The sequence below is a fragment of the Sorex araneus genome, chromosome 3 (genome assembly GCF_027595985.1).
Source record: "Sorex araneus isolate mSorAra2 chromosome 3, mSorAra2.pri, whole genome shotgun sequence".
Taxonomy (NCBI): domain Eukaryota; kingdom Metazoa; phylum Chordata; class Mammalia; order Eulipotyphla; family Soricidae; genus Sorex; species Sorex araneus.
In genome coordinates, this window is record NC_073304.1 from 117945549 (window position 1) to 117962804 (window position 17256).

General features: G+C 47.1%; 4 protein-coding genes across 7 annotated transcripts in view; 3 read left to right on the forward strand and 1 right to left on the reverse strand.

The window, feature by feature from the left end:
* CFAP70 (cilia and flagella associated protein 70) overlaps positions 1 to 1817 on the forward strand; it is a 67641-nt gene extending 65824 nt beyond the window's left edge. The window contains exon 28 of the mRNA XM_004615412.2: positions 1537 to 1817. The gene's annotated coding sequence lies outside the window, so the exon portion shown is untranslated. The remainder of the gene's footprint in view (positions 1 to 1536) is intronic.
* Positions 1266 to 3362, forward strand: MRPS16 (mitochondrial ribosomal protein S16). 3 transcript variants are annotated; one of them, XM_055132393.1, is made up of 3 exons: positions 1266 to 1351; positions 1675 to 1963; positions 3121 to 3362. In XM_055132393.1, exons 1-3 carry the CDS (start codon positions 1339 to 1341, stop codon positions 3194 to 3196), a joined length of 378 nt encoding a protein of 125 aa, XP_054988368.1. In that variant the 5' UTR covers positions 1266 to 1338; the 3' UTR covers positions 3197 to 3362. The 3 variants fall into 3 exon arrangements, with proteins under 3 accessions (XP_054988368.1, XP_012789721.1, XP_054988369.1); XM_012934267.2 differs by having other exon boundaries at positions 1675 to 1935; XM_055132394.1 differs by having other exon boundaries at positions 1675 to 2036; positions 3121 to 3259.
* A 4075-nt stretch (positions 3363 to 7437) lies between these two features.
* DNAJC9 (DnaJ heat shock protein family (Hsp40) member C9) lies at positions 7438 to 16742 on the forward strand. Its single transcript, XM_004615465.2, has 5 exons — positions 7438 to 7770; positions 7857 to 7997; positions 8754 to 9008; positions 13418 to 13504; positions 14190 to 16742. Exons 1-5 carry the CDS (start codon positions 7591 to 7593, stop codon positions 14307 to 14309), a joined length of 783 nt encoding a protein of 260 aa, XP_004615522.1. The 5' UTR covers positions 7438 to 7590; the 3' UTR covers positions 14310 to 16742.
* The window catches only part of FAM149B1 (family with sequence similarity 149 member B1), a 47836-nt gene continuing 39598 nt past the window's right edge, over positions 9019 to 17256 (reverse strand). The window contains exon 14 of one of the 2 annotated variants that reach the window (XM_055131135.1): positions 9019 to 11262. In XM_055131135.1, the coding sequence (XP_054987110.1) occupies positions 11240 to 11262 (23 nt within the window). In that variant the 3' untranslated portion in view covers positions 9019 to 11239. Of the gene's footprint in view, positions 11263 to 16741; positions 16875 to 17256 lie in introns of those variants that run through there. The other variant, XM_004615414.2, reaches the window with a different exon arrangement.

The window sequence follows — 17256 nt, forward strand, 5'->3', positions numbered from 1 at the left end:
TTCTTGGGTGTTAGTCTCCCACTCTGTTATTCTATATACCATAGATGAGTGCAATCTTTCTATGTCTGTCTCTCTCTTTCTGACTCATTTCACTCAGCATGAAACTTTTCATGCCGATCCACTTAAATACAAAATTCATGACCTCCTTTTTTCTGACAGCTGCATAGTATTCCATTGTATAGATATACCAAAGTTTCCTCAACCAGTCATCCGTTCTAGGGCATTCGGGTTTTTTCCAGATTCTGGCTATTGTAAACAGTGCTGCGATGAACATACATGTGCAGATGTTGTTTCGATTATACTTTTTTGCCTCTCTGGGATATATTCCCAGCAGTGGTATTGCTGGGTCAAATGGGAGCTCAATATTTAATTTTTTGAGAATTGTCCATATTGTTTTCCAGAAGGGCTGAACCAGTCGGCATTCCCACCAGCAGTGCAGAAGGGTCCCTTTCTCCCCACATCCTCTCCAACAGCGGTTGCTTTTGTTCTTTTGGATGTGTGCTAGTCTCTGTGGTGTGAGGTGGTATCTCGTGGTTGTTTTGATCTGCATCTCTCTGATGATTAGTGATGTAGAGCACTTTTTCATGTGCCTTTTGGCCATTCGTATTTCTTTCTTGGTAAAGTTTCTGTTCATTTCTTCGCCCCATTTTTTGATGGGGTTGGATGTTTTAAAGTACATATGCGCTGCAGCCCAGCTTAGGAAACTGGGTCCTAGACCACTGCACAGCAAGACTGGAACAAGGCGCGCAGTCCAGAGCAGGAGGGAGGTGGGAAGGTGGGAGAGGAAGGCGAAAGGCTCTTTAGCAAGGTCCTGGGGGGGGGGGGGCGGCCAGAAAGCGTGGAGTCTGCTTTTCCTTCGGAGCCCCCAACCAACTCCCTCTAGCTACTTTGGTGGAACCTCAATACTTCCCGCCGGCTGGGCTTCCTGCGGGGCGGGGACCGCACCTACCCATCTTTACATGCCCAGGAGGGGTCCAAAATCTGGTCCCCCAAGTACCGGAGGAATAACTCCTGAGTGCAGAGCCAGGAGCAATTCCTGGGCACCCTCCTCCCAGCCCCTCCCACACACAGCCCCTTGAGAAAATAACGGATTTGCCCGGGCTTTGGCATTTGGTGGCACCCGCGCGGGGTTTCCCCGGCCAAGCCCCTCCGCCCCGCATTCGCACGACGACTGCCCGACCCAGACGCCGCGCAGACGCGGCGGTACTTTACGGCACTGAGGTCGTCGCCGCGTTGCATACCGGGAAGTGTGGTCAGGGGCGGAAGAGGCGGGGCGAGAGGCGCGTCAGTCTCCGGAGTCGCCGCGGGCGCTGCGGAGCGCGTCCTTGGCGCCGCACCATGGTCAGGCTGAGTGAGTGTGTGGGGTCCCCGTGGGCGGCTGAGACTCCGATGGGGTGGCCCGGAGGACACCTTGGGGAGGGGCTGTCCCCCAGCAGGTGGGGAACGGGCCAGATGATGAGAATCAGCACTAAGGCTATTGCAGAAGGGGAAAGGTCAGTGTTTTCTTCACCCCCATCTGTCCATTTGGTGCTCCAGGGTCTTTTTGTTTGCGGGCCACACCTGGCAGTGCTCAGGGGCCACTCCTGGCGGAGTAAGGGGACCATACGGGGTGTCGTGTTCAAATCCGGCTCGGCACCCTCCCATTCTTGCGTCTGACACCGGCTTCGCCTGCAGCTTCTGCGCTCTGCAAGGTCTACCGCGGGGGCCACCTAACCATCCGCCTGGCCCTGGGCGGCTGCACCAACCGGCCCTTCTACCGCATCGTGGCTGCGCACAACAAGTGCCCTCGGGACGGCCGTTTCGTGGAGCAGCTGGGCTCCTACGACCCGCTGCCCAACACGCACGGGGAGAAGCTCGTCGCCCTCAACCTGGAGCGGATCCGGCACTGGATCGGCTGTGGGGCGCACCTCTCCAAGCCGGTGGAGAAACTGCTGGGTAACACGCCTCTGGGCCCGCCAGACAGGTGGTGTACCTTGCAGTCAGTTTCAGGATGCGGAGAGTGAAGAGTAGTTTTCCTTTCAGGCCGTTCAGTACAGGTGTGAGTGAGAGTTGAACTCGGGTTCTAAGTTTGACCCAGAGACCATGTCATGGATTCCCTTATGAAACTCGTGATGACTGAGATTTTATGCTAAAAATTGGAATAGAGGTCAGCTACGTGCAAGGCAGGCACCTTTTCTGTTGTACTATCTCTCCAGCCGACCTCACCTTTCGGATTTGAAGGCTAGAGGGGCACAGCTCGCTGTGCTTAGGGTTCACTCCTGCTTGCTGGGGATCACACTTGATGCTGGGATTAAACCCCAGTCAGCCGTTGGCAAAGCAAGGCCTATGTGCTGTCTCTTGGCCCCCAAATAATTTTTTTTTAATTGAATCACTGTGAGATACTTACAGACTTTCATAATTTTCAGTCACACAATGATCCAGCACCCATCCCTCCACCATTTCGCATTTTCCACCACCAATGTTCCCAGTATCCCTCCCACCACACCCACCCCACCCACTCCCTTCCTCTGTAGCAGGTACATTTCTTTTTACTCTCTCTGTACTTTGGGGCATTATGGTTTGCAATACAGATACTAAGAGGCTGTCATGTGTGGTCCTTAGTATACTTTCAGCACACATCTCCCAGCCCGAGCGATCCCTCCAGCCATCATTTACTTAGTGGTCCCTTCTCCATCCCAACAGCCTTTTCCCCCAGCAGGTGAGGTCAGCTTCCAAACAGTGGAGTGATCCTCCTGGCCCTTATCTCTGCTGTCTTTAGGTGTTAGTCTAGTATTACCCACATCCTTTTCATGCAGTTTTCTATCCACAGTCACTTCAGTTGCATCCCTGTGTTAGCGACTGTAGATAACACTGCAATAAACATTGGGTGGATATAAAAATAAAAATATGAATAGTGTATCTCAAATGACGTTTTTTAAAGGAGAAAAGGGTTAGGAAGTGACAATATCCACTGTTTCAGCAGTGAATGGAAGGGAGCGAGTTGGGGAAAGAGAAGGGGCATCTTGAGAGAGAAGCAGGTTTGAACCCCAGGCTGTAAATTAGGTGTTCGATCAGTGCTGAGTTCCTGGGAAACACCGACCTATACTGAGTTATAACACAAGGTAATCCTGTTGCTTCTAGGTCTTGCCGGCTTTTTCCCTTTGCATCCAATGATGATCACCAATGCAGAGAGACTGCGACGGAAACGGGCCCATGAACTCCTCCTCGCGTCTCAGAAAACAGACACAGAGACTGGGGAAACAAAGGCCAGCTGACCTCAGGAGAGCCCAGGAACAGGGCCACGGTCCGGAAAACATTTGTGCAGAGCTCTAGAGGTTTTTTTTTTAAGATCTAGAGATCAATAAATGGAGTTTTCTAAGTTACCCATGCTCCGTTTTTTGTTTGTTTTTTTTTTCTGATAGAAAGCTAGATCTAGATAGATTAACATTTTCTGTCTCACCTGAGGGAAAAACAGTGGGTGGGGCAGACTTCTGGTTGGTCCCTGGGTCTCTTACACCAGTGATCTCCAGCCTTCATCAATGGCCCACTGCCAGCTGCAAGTGTAGGAAGGTTGAGAGCTGTTGGTCTGGTGATGTGGCTAAAACTTCTGGTCTGTGGGCTGGGGTGGTCTGTGGGCTGGGGTGCAGGATCCAAGCTGGTCCACGTGTATCGGAGGTTGAAGAATTTGTGTCTTAGACAACTTCACAGTTTCCACCTTCTAAGGTTTCCTCTTTGAAAGCTTCCAAGTGACATGTTCATGGCCCATCCAGTTAAATCCTTCCTTGATTATTTATGTTCTTCACACCAGCTCAAGACCACAATTACTTTGTTGTTTTTCCAATTGCAGGTTTATATTGCCTCACATATTTCCTCAGATTTACAAAGGTTTATTTGTTGCGAGTTTGAGGACAGTAAGTTTGGAGGATGCTAACATTGTGAAGAGCCTATGTATATGCTTGACTTTAACATGCAGGGTTGTGAGAATTATAAGGTATTGTGAAAGTGGGCTAGGTTATCTCCATTCTATTGCCGGGGAAGCAAAGGTTCGTAGACAGAAAACTGTCCATGGTCACATAATTTTATATTTTATTTTGGGGTAAAGGGTCCTCCCAAGCAGTACCTGGAGGTCCCAGGAACCACTCCCAGCCAACCAAGTGGCAGTCAGTGCTTGGGCCCAAGGATGCAGTGCTATGGTCCCAGCAGTACCATGGCCACCACTGCGGACATCTGGTGATACTCAGACTTCAGAGCTATACCAAGTAATGCTTGAAAGACCTTATGCCGGGGATCAAACCCGGTTAGGTGCACACAAGGGATATGCCCTTACCTCTGAACTCTCTGGCCCCAAGGTGACATCATTTTAATACTGGGCAAAGATAGATTGAGACACAAGTGTGTACCTGGAGAGAGAGGGTCTTTTCTGGCACACTTTTTCCTGTGTGTGCCATTACAGAAATTAACCTAAAAAGCTAGTGAGGAGCTGGAGCAATAGTATATAACGGGCCAATTCTTGCCTTGCACACATTGACCCAGGTGCAATCCTCAGGACCCCAGATAGTCCCCTGAGCGCAGAGCCCAGGAGTAAGCCCTGATCACTGCTGGGTGTGGCCCTCAAGCAAAAACAAGATCAGTGATAGAATCATCACACTAGGCCTCATGAATTTGGTAATATAAAGGTCAGGTCATCCAAGAACAAAATTCCAGTAGAATGACAGACTCAAGCACAGAGTGAATGTTTTAATGCACACTGGATAATGCAGATTGCAATTTCTGTAAATGTAGGCAAGGGAAATTCTCAAGCACCATCATTGTCTCAACATTTTGTTCTCTGGGCTTTATATTCTGAGGAGAATTACAAGCCATTTCAAATTCTGGGGTCATGCAGGCTTCCTCGGGGTCACTGGTTGGCCTCCAGTTGTGTTGAGACTGAAGCCAGGGTGTACTGGGGAGAACTGACTTCACCTTGGTTTCATTGTGAGTTTGTAAAAGAAATGATTTGAGATATATTCAAGTGTATTCATGTGGGTGCTGAGGAGATAGCAGAAGCATTAGGCTGCAGTGTGCCTGATCTCATCTTGATCCCCAGCATGCCAGTGTGACACTGGTGGTCTCCAGCACCGGAGTAGCACCTCATTCTAGCATCAGCTAATCAGCTGGGAGTGGCATGGGCCCCCACTGTATAAGATACGTCACCCCAGAGACTTTAGTTTTCCTGAAAAACTTGCAGTGCATAAGAGAATGTGATTCTGAAAAGTATTCTGAAAATCTCTAGCGATCTGATATGAAAGTGATTAAGGCATTATCTAGCATTTCTGCCAACACACGTATTTGGGACTTTTGTCCTAGTCTATTCTTTGTCCAGAAGCCGATACACATCTCCTGAGTGAGTTCATATATTTCCAGTTTCTCTCATCTTAACCTTGCTGCAGGTCTTAAGGGCAGATTTTTCACCCTGTCTTGGATCTCAACTTCAATATACTCAAACCAGCCTTGCATTTTAGAAGGGAAAAAAAGCTTTTGCTTTGGTAGATTAAATATTTGTAGCAAAGGGAGAATTGATCCACATCTGGCTATGCTTAGGGACCACTTCTCGCAGGGCTCTGGGGCCAATTATGTACGATATAGGGGATCAATCCAGGATCTATGCATGCCAGGAAAGCACCTTAACCTCCATTCAATCTCTCCTGCACAGTTTATATTTTCAATATATTATTTTAAAAATTACTCTCCAGACTAGAAGTGACACACCAAAGATAGAGGGTCTTGGGACCACTTGTTGGTTAAAGGTACACTAACTTGATACATCAAAATGTTAACACTATTGAAGACGTGTTGCTTAAATTATAATTTTTGGACCCACCCATGCAAGCAAGCACCCTACCCACTGTACCTGAACCTAAGTTACAATTTTTTAAAAAATTACCCACTGTACCCACTGTACCTGCACCTAAGTTACAGTTTTTTTAAAAATTACTCTTCATGGGGCTGGAGCAATAGCACAGCAGGTAAGGCATTTGCCTTGCACACAGCTGACCCAGGTTCGATTCCCAGCATCCCATATGGTCCCCTGAGCACCGCCAGGAGTAATTTCTGAGTACATGAGCTAGGAGTAACCCCTGTGGATCACCAGGTGTAACCCAAAAAGCAAAAAAAAAAAAAATTACTCTCCACATTTTCTGTTTCTGGACTGGAGCGATAGCACAGCGGTAGGGTGTTCGCCTTGCACACGGCAACCCGTGTTTGATTCCTCTGTCCCTTTCGGAGAGCCCGGCAAGCTACCAAGAGTATTCCGCCTGCTCGGCAGAGCCTGACAGGCTTCTCATGGAGTATTTGATAAACCAAAAACAGTAACAAGTCTCACAATGGAGACATTGCTTATGCCCACTGGAGCAAATAGATGAACAACGGGATGACAGTGCTACATTGTTTCTATGCTGAGCAGGGATTACACACACTTGGTTGTGGTTCTGAGCGTTCCAAAAGCAGAACCAGTGTAGTGTTGGGGATCCCTGAGGATGGAATGTGCAGCTTCACCAGCCTGTTTTGCAAACGAGGTGGTGCTTCTAACCCTTCTCCACCAGCTTTTGTTTTATTTGGATGGAGTCTGGTCATATTACCTCCATCCATGTAAAAAGTCTGTAATGTGATGAATATGAAAATCCTCTAGTTATTTTTTAAAAAGGCTTTGTTTTATGTAGGCTTTCTCTTGCAGGGCTCAAGCTAGATCTGTAGGTTGCAAAATTATTTTTTAAACATTTTTTATTGAATCATCGTGTAACAGACCCTGTCGATGGATTTCAGTTATACAGTATTCCAACACCCATCACTCCACCAGTGTACATTTCCCAACACTAGTATCCCCAGGTTCCCTCCCATCACCCCCCACCTGCCTCTATGGCAGGCACTTTTCCTCTCCTCTCTCTCTCTCTTTTCCCCCCCCCCCTCCCTTTGGGCAGTGGTTTGCAATATTGATACTGAAAGGTTATCAAGAATATTCCTTTACCTACTTTTAACCCTTAGATCTTGTGCAGTGTGATCATTCCCAGCTATTATTGTCATACTGGTCCCTTCTGTATCTTATCTACCCTCCGCCCCACACACACTTGTGGAAGATTCCAACCAATTGTCCTAGCTCCAGTTTTCCCTGGCCTCTGATGTCTTTTTAACTTAAAAACTTACATTGTCCGCTAAAACTATGTAGGTTCATGTTCACTTTGTGTGGAATAAGAATTGTTCTGCGCTGGGGCTTTGGGCAGGTTTGTAGGTCTAGCGCGTGGGAAATTCCTCCCACCAGGAAGGTTTCCAGGGAAGACCTAGGGGGCGGGGCTTCCCCCCTCTCAATTCCTGCTGCCTCCGGTCTGGACAGGCCCCATTTTACGGCAACCGTAAAGCGAAGCGGGGGCCCGCGGCCGTGAAGCCAGGAGCGGAACCACGCCCTGTTTTTATCGCGGCCGTAAAGCGAGGCGCAGGGCCACGCCCCCTCTCGCGTCTCTTGTGACGCAGGCGCCCTGGGCTTTTAGCGCGGGAAAAGGCCGCGGTTCGGAGCCGCGCCGGGGCTGCGGGGATCCGCTGTCGTCTCGGAGGTTGCCGCCGCGCTGCACCTTTGCGACCATGGGCCTGCTGGAGCTGTGCGAGGAGGTGTTCGGCACCGCCGACCTTTACCAAGTGCTGGGCGTGCGGCGCGAGGCCTCGGACAGCGAGGTCCGGCGCGGCTACCACAAAGTGTCCCTGCAGGTGCACCCGGACCGGGTGGGCGAGGGCGACAAGGAGGACGCCACCCGCCGCTTCCAGGTACGCGGGACCCCGCCTGCTCGGGCCGGCTGCTCCTCCGTCTCCCTCCGGCGGACCCGTGACCCTGGCACCCTTTTTCCCTGCAGATCCTGGGGAAAGTCTACTCGGTTCTGAGTGACAGCGAGCAGAGAGCACTGTATGACGAGCAGGGGACCGTGAGTGAAGACGCGGACGTGCTCACCCAGGACCGGGACTGGGAGACCTACTGGAGGTTACTTTTCAAGAAGGTAACTGGGAGCCCGGGCCTGCCGCCACTGCGGGGCATTCTTTTTTGTTTGGTGTTTGGACCGCGCCCTGGTTCCGCTGGCTCTCGGCTCTGCGCTCGGGAATTGCTCCTGGCGGGCTCGGGGGAGCGGATGGAACCCGGGTCGGCCGCGTGCAAGGCCTGCGCCCTCCTCGCTGTGCTCTTGCTCCGCCCAAGGCGCTGTGTGCTGGATGGCAGGAACGAGGGACTTGGCTAGCCTTGGGATGCAAGCACATATGTCGGCAAGCCATGTGATAGAGCATGTAAGTCAGTGCATACGTGGAGATGTACACTTGGTTTCTGTGAACGAGTTTGCTGTGTCGTTGTTAGGTTGAATCCTGTGTAGGCGCTTTTTGTACTTGGCTTATGCACATTCCCTTATTGAACTGGGTCTTTGATTCCCCGTGGTTCCTAGCAAAAGGAGGACATTGTTTTTTACGAGATGTACTTTATTTTCCATATCAAACAGTGAGTCTCCAATGGTCTCCCCTCCCCCCTTCTAGCCACTGCAAAACATCACTCAGTTTTCTTGGTGCAGAGTTTAACAGTGAAAGTTGGACTAGAAGGTTGGAGAACTTTTGGGGAAACTGGTCTGGCAAATTTGATTCCTTGCCACAGTGTAAACTCCAGCAGCTGTTACATTTTGGAAGAAACAACACGGAAAGTTCTAGTTTTCCTTGAATGCTTTCTATTTAGAAGGACATTCTCCAAGTGAGAAATGTTTCTCTCATTTACCCAGATATCCCTAGAGGACATCCAGGCGTTTGAAAAGACGTACAAAGGATCCGAAGAGGAGCTAGCTGATATCAAACAGGCGTATCTGGACTTCAAGGGGGACATGGACCAGATCCTGGAGTCCGTGCTGTGTGTGCAGTACACAGACGAGCCCAGGATCCGGAGCATTATTCAGCAAGCCATCGATGCCAAAGAGGTGCCTGCCTACAAGGCCTTCGTCAGAGAATCAAAGCAGAAGATGAACGCGAGGAAAAGAAGGGTAAGGGTGTTTAGTGTTGGGGGCATCCCAGGTGATGCGTGGGGAGCCCGGAGGCCCCTTTGGCCACTATTGCCCGCAGTTTGGTGCTGGGGTCCTGTGCTGCTGCTCAGGCTTCTCCAGGGCCACGGCCAGCTGTGCTCAAGGCCTGGAGAGCTGCAGCCTGCAGTGCCGAGCCAGCTGGTGGGGCACACCGGGCCCGCATCTTCCCCCTGCACTATCTCCTGGCCCAAGGGGAAGATTGTTGAGTTCTTTTTATTCTTTATTTCCATCTTGTCTGTTTCCAAGAGGAACTAGTATTTATAGTGACAGAAGAGTCTATGCTATCCCTACAATAAGAGTTAATCTCAGTTTCATATTTTTCATCCTGTAAAATGGCATCTCTCCTTCAAAGCAGGTGCTCCTAGTGTGTTGTGCTAAAAAGGTTATACTACAGGGGCCAGAGAGATGTGACACCCTCCTACATGGCTGACCTGGGTTTGATCCCACCCCAGATGGTTCTCAGAACCCCACTGGGGATGATTCCTGAGCACAGAGCAAGTAAGCCTTGGAGCAACATGGATGTGACCCCACTCCCTCCCCCCCCCCAAAAAAAAACCCTCCAGAAAGGATTGTGGTACATGAATTGTTAAATTCTATATTAATTGTGAAAGTTTCTAGTGTTACCCGAAGAATCAATCCTTTTACCCTATTCAGTCATCTCTCCCGGTAATGGAGTCCAGACAGTCCTCAGCAGAGTGCCCAGGGCAATAGAAGCCTCTGGGACCTCTTTGGTTTTTTTTCTCTTTTTGGGTCATACCCAGGGATGCTCAGGGGTTACTCCTGGCTCTGCACTCAGAAATTACTCCTGGCGGTGCTGGGGGAACCATATGGAATGCTGGGAATCGAACCCGGGTCTACCTCGTTCAAGGCAAATGCCCTAGCTGCTGTGCTATCTCTCTGTCCCCATCTGGGACCCTCTTTGTTTACTTAAAGGTGGGAGATTCCCAGGGGGACAGTGCAGTTATTTGTTTCCGAAAAGGGGAGTGGAGCGCTGGGTTTGGGGACCTCTGACCTGGGTGATAGTTTTCACTCCATTCAGACTGAGTTGCTCCCAGAATACTCATCTTTGAAACAAAGGTTTTAGTTTATTCCGACGGTATCTTTCCAAACACACTTTGGGCAGCACTTTTATGGAAAACCCAGAATTGTGAGCCCCTGTGGTCAGAGTGGGCAAGGGGGAAGTGGGGGCCAGCTTTCTTGTTCTGCAGTTTTGGGGGGTGGGGATACTCTCTGGCAGGGAGAAGCCTTCAGGAGAGCTGCATGGGACTGGGAACCAAATGACCATGACCCACAGCGTGGATTTCTCAGTAGACACCACCTGGATAGCAGACAATGTCAGGCTGCAGCGCTCTGCCAGCTATCTCGGGGTGCTGTACTTCCGTAGGGCTGAATAGGAATGGGAATAGGTCTGATTAGAGGGAACATTGTCAAATGGCTGTGGCGCTTTTAAAGCAGGTCTTGTGGTCCAGCAGGTCGGGCACCTGCCTTGCATGTACCCGACTAGGGTTCTCAATATCCCATGTGGTCTCCTGTGCCCTCCAGGAGTGATCTCTGAGCATTGCCAGGTGTAGCCAAAAAACCCAAAAATAAAAGTAAATAAAGCTGGTCTTGCCTAACTAAAAGGCCGTCTCACCTGCGGCAGGGTTCCCTCCTGTCTGCCACTCAGGACTCCGGAGGGGTTACCCCAGACAGCGCAGATTCATTACGTGCTTGATTTTAGATTGACTTTTGGTTGTCTTACATTCGGAACCCCTGACTGTGGCCAAATGTTTTGTGAGCCCCACATTCAGTTACGCCTCCGCGGTGTGGGGCTGTGACCCAGAGCAGCTGTTACACCTGAGCACCAGCACTGGCTGGCCGAAATGGCAGTCAACAACTTGGGGTCAACGTTTCCACCCCAGACATGGGGTATCAGACCTGCGGTTGGAAACTAGAGAACTGGGAATGGGGGTAGGAATGGGATGAGCCTCGAGATGCGAGAACTGGGTTGTACATGGAGATTCCTGGCTCACTGCCTCCATCTGCTTCGAGTCGGCCTGATCACAGACCAGGAATCAAACGCAGGGCGGCTGCTCTTGCTGGCCCTCCGCTCTTGCTGGGCTACTGCTCTCCTGCTTGAGCCGGCTTCCCCGAACGCCTGCATTTTCAGTTGGTAATCAGCTCAATTGAGCACAGCCATCTTCAGTATGAGGCTATATTAGCTTTCGAAACTTCCCTAGAGTTTGGGGGGAGAAAAGAATGGCATAGTGCAAACCTGCCAGCAAATTTGGGGGAGGGAAGGAATTAAAATTTCAGTAGATTGAATTTAAGGATGGAAAGTAGATCATGGAAACGGTCACTGTTGGAGTAGTGTCATGGTCTTCATTTAACTTCATTCCCAGAATCACTGTCATCACTGCCTGGCAGTCACTGGGGGTTGGGATCTCTTGTCTTACCTGTAGCCCCGCAAGGGAGAACTGGCTTCCCCACACTCTCTCTTGGTATTTTGGTAACTTTGCCTTTTTGCCCTGGGGAAATTTGTCATAAGAAGGTGACTTTGAAATTAAATAATGGTTGAAACAAGAATTTGTTAGTCTTTGTTTTGACTACACAAGACAATTTTGTTGTTGTTTGTGGGCCATACCATAGTACTTCATGCTTACTCCTGGCTCTGTGCTCAGGGATCATTCCTGGTTGGGCTTGGAGACCCATATTGGGTGCCGGGGGTCGAACCTGGGTCAATCATATGCAAGACAAGCACCCTGCTCACTGTGCAACAAAACCGATTTTAGGTCAGGGTTATTCTTACGGATGCTGACCATCATGAAAATTGGGTTTCCAGGGGAGGAGTCTGAGGGGTCTACAGCCTGTCATATTTTTGAGGGCATCCTGAGTTCTGACCTTTATGAGTTCTTTCAGCATTTTATTTTCCTTCCTGTCACTATGTGGTTTATGAATACCAAACTCATTGTTACCGCTGGTAACAAACTCATTCGACCAAGAGTGTGGAAAGGTCGGACTATAGCTGAACCTCAACAAGATGATGCTCATGAAAAATGAACTAGTCCCTGATGCTCCATTTGCTCTCAATGGAATGAACATCTCTGAATGCAGCAGCTATGTGTACCTGGGTCGAGAACTCAACATGAGGAACGACTTGGTGCCAGTACTGAGCAGGATGAAGAGAGCAGCATGGAACGCCTTCAAGAGTGTTGAAGAAGTGCTTAAAAGGACGAAGGACCTCCGACTCCGGACACATCTTTTCGATTCCACCATTCTTCCTGCACTAACTTATGCCTCATAGACCTGGGTCCTACGCAAACAGGATGAGAATGCTATTTGGGTATCCCAAAGAGGAATTGAAAGAGCTATGCTTAGAGTATCACATCTCACTCAAGTGAGAGAAGGAATCCAGAGCTCCGACCTCTGTCGACGATCAAGAATCAGGGACGCTGTCTCGTTTGCCAAGACATCAAAAATCAGATGGGCCGGACATGTAATGCAATTCAGAGATGACCACTGGACTAGAGCTGTGACTGACTAGATTCCACGGGACGTCAAAAGACCTCGTGGCCGCCCACCAATGGGATGGTCAGATTTCTTTGTTAAAACCCTGAATGAGGCTTTTCCTGTTCCTGGAGTGAGCAGATACCATTGGGCTACACTAGCATGCGACAGGGACAAATGGAGACACGTTACTGGCGCCTGCTCGAGCAAATCGAAGATCAACGGGAAGACAAGTGATACAAGTGAAGTGATTGTTACCGCTAGCAAGTAGAGATGGGGAAAACTCAGAAATATTTATCAGAACACATCTACTGCTTGCTCTCAGCAGTGACATTTTATGTAATTTTATGTAAATTTATTACATAAATTTATGTAATTTTATGTAATTTCTTTTAGTGACATTTATGTAATTTTATTTGTATAATTCTTTTGTTTTTGGGGCACACCCTGAAATGCTCAGGGCTTACCCCTGGCCCTGTGCTTAGGGATCACTCCTCGTGGTGTGCAGGGACCATAGGGGGTGCTGGGGATCGAGCAAGGTCAGCCATATTCAAGGCAAGCACCTTGTCCCTATACTCTCTGGTCCCTATTTATAGAATTATTAATTTGAAGGGATTTTTTTTTTCTTTTTGGGTTACATCCAGTGATACACAGGGGTTACTCCTGGCTCATACACTCAGGAATTACTCCTGGCTGTGCTTGGGTGACCATATGGGATGCTGGGAATTGAACTCGGGTCGGCCGCGTGCAAGGCAAATGCCCTACCCGCTGTGCTAGCTCTCCAGCCCCTGAAGGGATCTTAATCATAGATCTCTTACTGTGGGGAAAGGGTGTATTTATAATTCCTGTTGCTTGTCATGGAGTCTCTTGACTTTCTGTTTTAGGCTCAGGAAGAGGCTGAAGAAGCGGAGAAGACCCGGAAGGAGTTGGGACTGGAAGAAGGAGTGGACAGCCTGAGAGCAGTGATCCAGGTCAGCTTCCCAGAGGGCAGCTTCTCTCTGCAGGCCCTTGCTGTCTCTCTGATGTCTTTTCCTACTTCTAATGGGTCTTGGGGAGTGGACCTATAGTCTTTGAGGTTTTTGTTTTCAGACATTTTTTTAAAAATTTTATTAAAAGTACTGGATATACAAAGTTACATTACAGTTGTTTCAAGCACAGTGTTCCAGCACCACCAGTGTGACCTCCCCTCCACCTGTTTCCCTCCAGTCCCAACCTGCTCTTTTCAGACATTCCTTTTTTTTTCTTTTTTCCTGTTTTAGTCACACCCGGCGATGCACAGGGGTTACTCCTGGCTTTGCACTCAGGAATTACTCCTGGCGGTGCTCGGGGGACCACATGGGATTCTGGGAATTGAACCCGGGTCAGCCGCATGCAAGGCAAATGCCCTACCTGCTGTGCTATTATTTCTCCAGCCCCTCTTTCAGTCATTCTTGTGCCATATATTTAGCTCTTTAAAGGTGCATTTCACTGGATTCTAATCATAAAGCTCTTCAACTTTAGCACTGATTATAGGACACGGCCATCAGGCTAATGTCTTACCCTAACCCTAACAATCACTTCCCATTCTCCTGTCTACCCACCCCGAGCAACTATTAAGTGTTTTCTCTCTCTAGAAGTCTATGTTTTTGAAAACTTGTGTCTTAATTTTCCAAACAGAGTAGACAGAAGGATCGACAAAAGGAAATGGACAGTTTTCTGGCTCAGATGGAAGCAAAGTACTGCAAACCTTCCAATCGAGGAGGGAAAAAAACAGCTCTCAAGAAAGGAAAGAAATGAATTTTCTACTCAGAAGTCCTCAAATGTTAGTTGGCGACTTTGTAGGCAAGATGCAGTCATGATCTGAAGGCAAGCCAACCCACACTGAGCAAAGGCGCTTTTCCGCCTGTATTACTTAGATTGGCTTTGAAAACCAAGAAGGAGCTCTGAACCTGACTTGAGTAATCCTAAGAACCCGAGTCTGAGGCCATACTGGGAATTTGGTGATAGTTAAGGGGGAATACTTCCCGATAGCACTGCATATATGAATCTTCTGTACCTGGAAATTTGCAGGGATGTGGGCCTGTCCATACTGCCGGAAAAGTTAACATTCAGGAGCAAGATGCAGATAATTCTGAGTAATGTGCATACTTATTCAAGCAAGTTTTTACCTAGTTAGAATACCTTCAAAACATTTGCTAGACTTGTCTTCTACTAACACTTGGTCGTTCTCCTACAGTTTGATGATAATAAATAGTCACTATCTCCTTTCTCTTTTACTCAGCCAGGTTTTGTACTCTTTACTTGATGTATAGGAGGTATCCAGAGTACTTCCAAGTATTTTTGTAAGATTTATACATGAATAAGTAACAGAAATGACTGTCAGGATCTGGGAGCTTTTAAAACAATTTTATAATAATCATTTAAAATGACCTGGAGAGACCGGAGGGATGGAAACAACAGCCACTGGGGCACTTTGCCTTGCATGTGGTCGATCCAGGTTCAGTTCCCAGCACTGTGTATGGTCCCCTGAGCACTGCCAGGAGTAATTCCTGAGTGCAGAGCCAGGACTAAGCCCTTGAGCATAGCTGGGTATGGCACCAAAACAAAAAAATTTAAATGACCTATAAAAAAAAAAATGCCGATTTTCTTTTTTTTTATCTATTTCAACTGGTCCACAAATTGGGGCTAATATGCAGATGCAAAAAAAGCATAAAGAAGAAATCTTATCTTAGTTGATGACCTGAGTTAAGTAGCATAGAGTTGGGTGTTTGGCCTGGCTGTAACTCCTGAATAAGCTTAATTCACTGAACTTCTCTGAACTTGTCCCTCATTTATAAAGGCTGAGGGGTCTGGGAAAATACCATTTGAGAAGCCCTTTCCAATCCAGCTCTAAGTTTTAAAAGGAAATTGTTGTGATCCAATAATTTGTTATCATGTATATTCACAGTATTGATTTGTGAAAATAGTACTAATTTATATTTTTTAGGTTGATTGGAATTTTGTTAGAATATATGGAAGATTTTAGGGACTGTTCAACTTAAAATATTTGTAAACTAGTCAATATCATGCATAAAACAAGTTGATCACTGAACTTTATGTATCATAATTTATCAAAGCACTTGACATATTTCAGATAGATTACAAACAAGTTAAAAATGCGCTTTAATTATATTAAAAATATAATTTAATACAAGTTGCCTGAAGCATGCTTTCATATGATAACATTAGAACACTGATATAGTCTTAAGCATTGCCCCAGTTTATGATTATTTGAATTTATTCACTATGAAGATTATCAATAAAAGGTCTAAAACAATTATGCATCAAAATTCAGTGAGATTTAAGTAAAATGAATTTAATTCATAGTTAAAACCATTGCTGTATTTATGAGTGCTGCTCAGGAAAAGGGCCGTGGTAAAATAATATTGTAGTTTTCTAATGCTGCATGCAGAATGTTTTTTACTGAATTAACTGCCAGAATTTCTGCAGTTTTAAGGGATTGCACCTTAGTGGAGTACTAACAGATTCCAAATTATTTTTTAATTGATGTAGAGCTGCAGAAGATTTGGCAAGGTGAGTTTAATACTTTGGAAAAAATGGCCAATAAAGTACTTTAAGAAGAAAATGAGCATAGCCTGATAATGAAGCTGGTATTATGAGGTTGAGCTGGCTTCTCTGGGGGGAAAAAAAAAGATTGGTTATATGTTACTTTATAAACCGTGCTCAGCAAACAGTGCTCAACATTTCTGTCTTAGTTATACTCACTGCCTTTGGACTCAAAAGCTTTGGGGGCAATAATATTGGATGAGTTGTTCAAATTTTAATCAGCACTCTACAAAATAACTTCAGTGGCTACAACTCACCAGAAATTGAATACAAGCAATTTTCCAAAGCCAGTGATAATGTTATCAAACAATCATTTGTTGCTTTTGTGTATATACAGACTCATAGAATCTTGTAGTAATTGAACTGATCATTGTTAACAGACAACATGAGCAGTGATTTGGGGTTCTTTGTTTGTTACATCTCTGGGTACAAATTTAACTGTCTGGTCTAATAGGCTGGTTAATGAATGCTGAAAGACAATAATTACAGGAGATAAAATAGTACCCATGTAATTTTTGGCAGGTATTTTTTCCCCTCAGTCAGTTGTACCAAGATACTCGGAATGAAGTTGGAGCGAGTCATTTCTTGCATGCAAGCTGTGGATCACAAGGTGGCGACTTGGTTCACGAAATCTTCCCATTTGTTACCTTTAGCCTGAAGCAGGTTCTTCTCGGTTTTTGCCCTACAGTCCCTGCCTGGATCTAGAGAATGGTCCACCTCTGTTTTGAGATTTTGTAGACCCGTGTAACTGAAAACCTGTCAAAAATGATGCCACAGCATGACATTAGTACATACTCTAAACTTGGCAATCTCAAAGCTCTTACATAAGGACTTTCCTGCTCCAATGACCATTTAAACTTTCAAGTTGGAGAATGGAGGTAAAGGACAGTGGGTAGGGGTTTGCCTTGCACATGGCCAGCCTGGGTTTGAGTCCTAACACCCCATACAGGAGCCCTTCCAGGAGTGATTCCTGAGCACCACTGGTTGTGGCCCAAAACAAAACAGTGGTAAGTAGTTACCAAGGCCGTTAAAAATACTTATACATTTTATCCTGTCAAAACTGGTTACCAAAGTAGTAACCTCCTTTTAAAGAGCCCACTAATTATAAAGAACTAAAATGTCTTTCTCTTACTTAAAT

Bases quoted from the DNA above. Each gene is read 5' to 3' on its own strand.
- MRPS16 (XM_012934267.2), top strand. The intron at 1,936-3,120 runs GTAACACGCCTC...TGTTGCTTCTAG, and splicing joins GCCGGTGGAGAAACTGCTGG to GTCTTGCCGGCTTTTTCCCT.
- DNAJC9 (XM_004615465.2), top strand. From the start codon at position 7,591: ATGGGCCTGCTGGAGCTGTGCGAGGAGGTGTTCGGCACCGCCGACCTT. The intron at 7,771-7,856 runs GTACGCGGGACC...TTTTCCCTGCAG, and splicing joins ACGCCACCCGCCGCTTCCAG to ATCCTGGGGAAAGTCTACTC. The intron at 9,009-13,417 runs GTAAGGGTGTTT...TTTCTGTTTTAG, and splicing joins TGAACGCGAGGAAAAGAAGG to GCTCAGGAAGAGGCTGAAGA.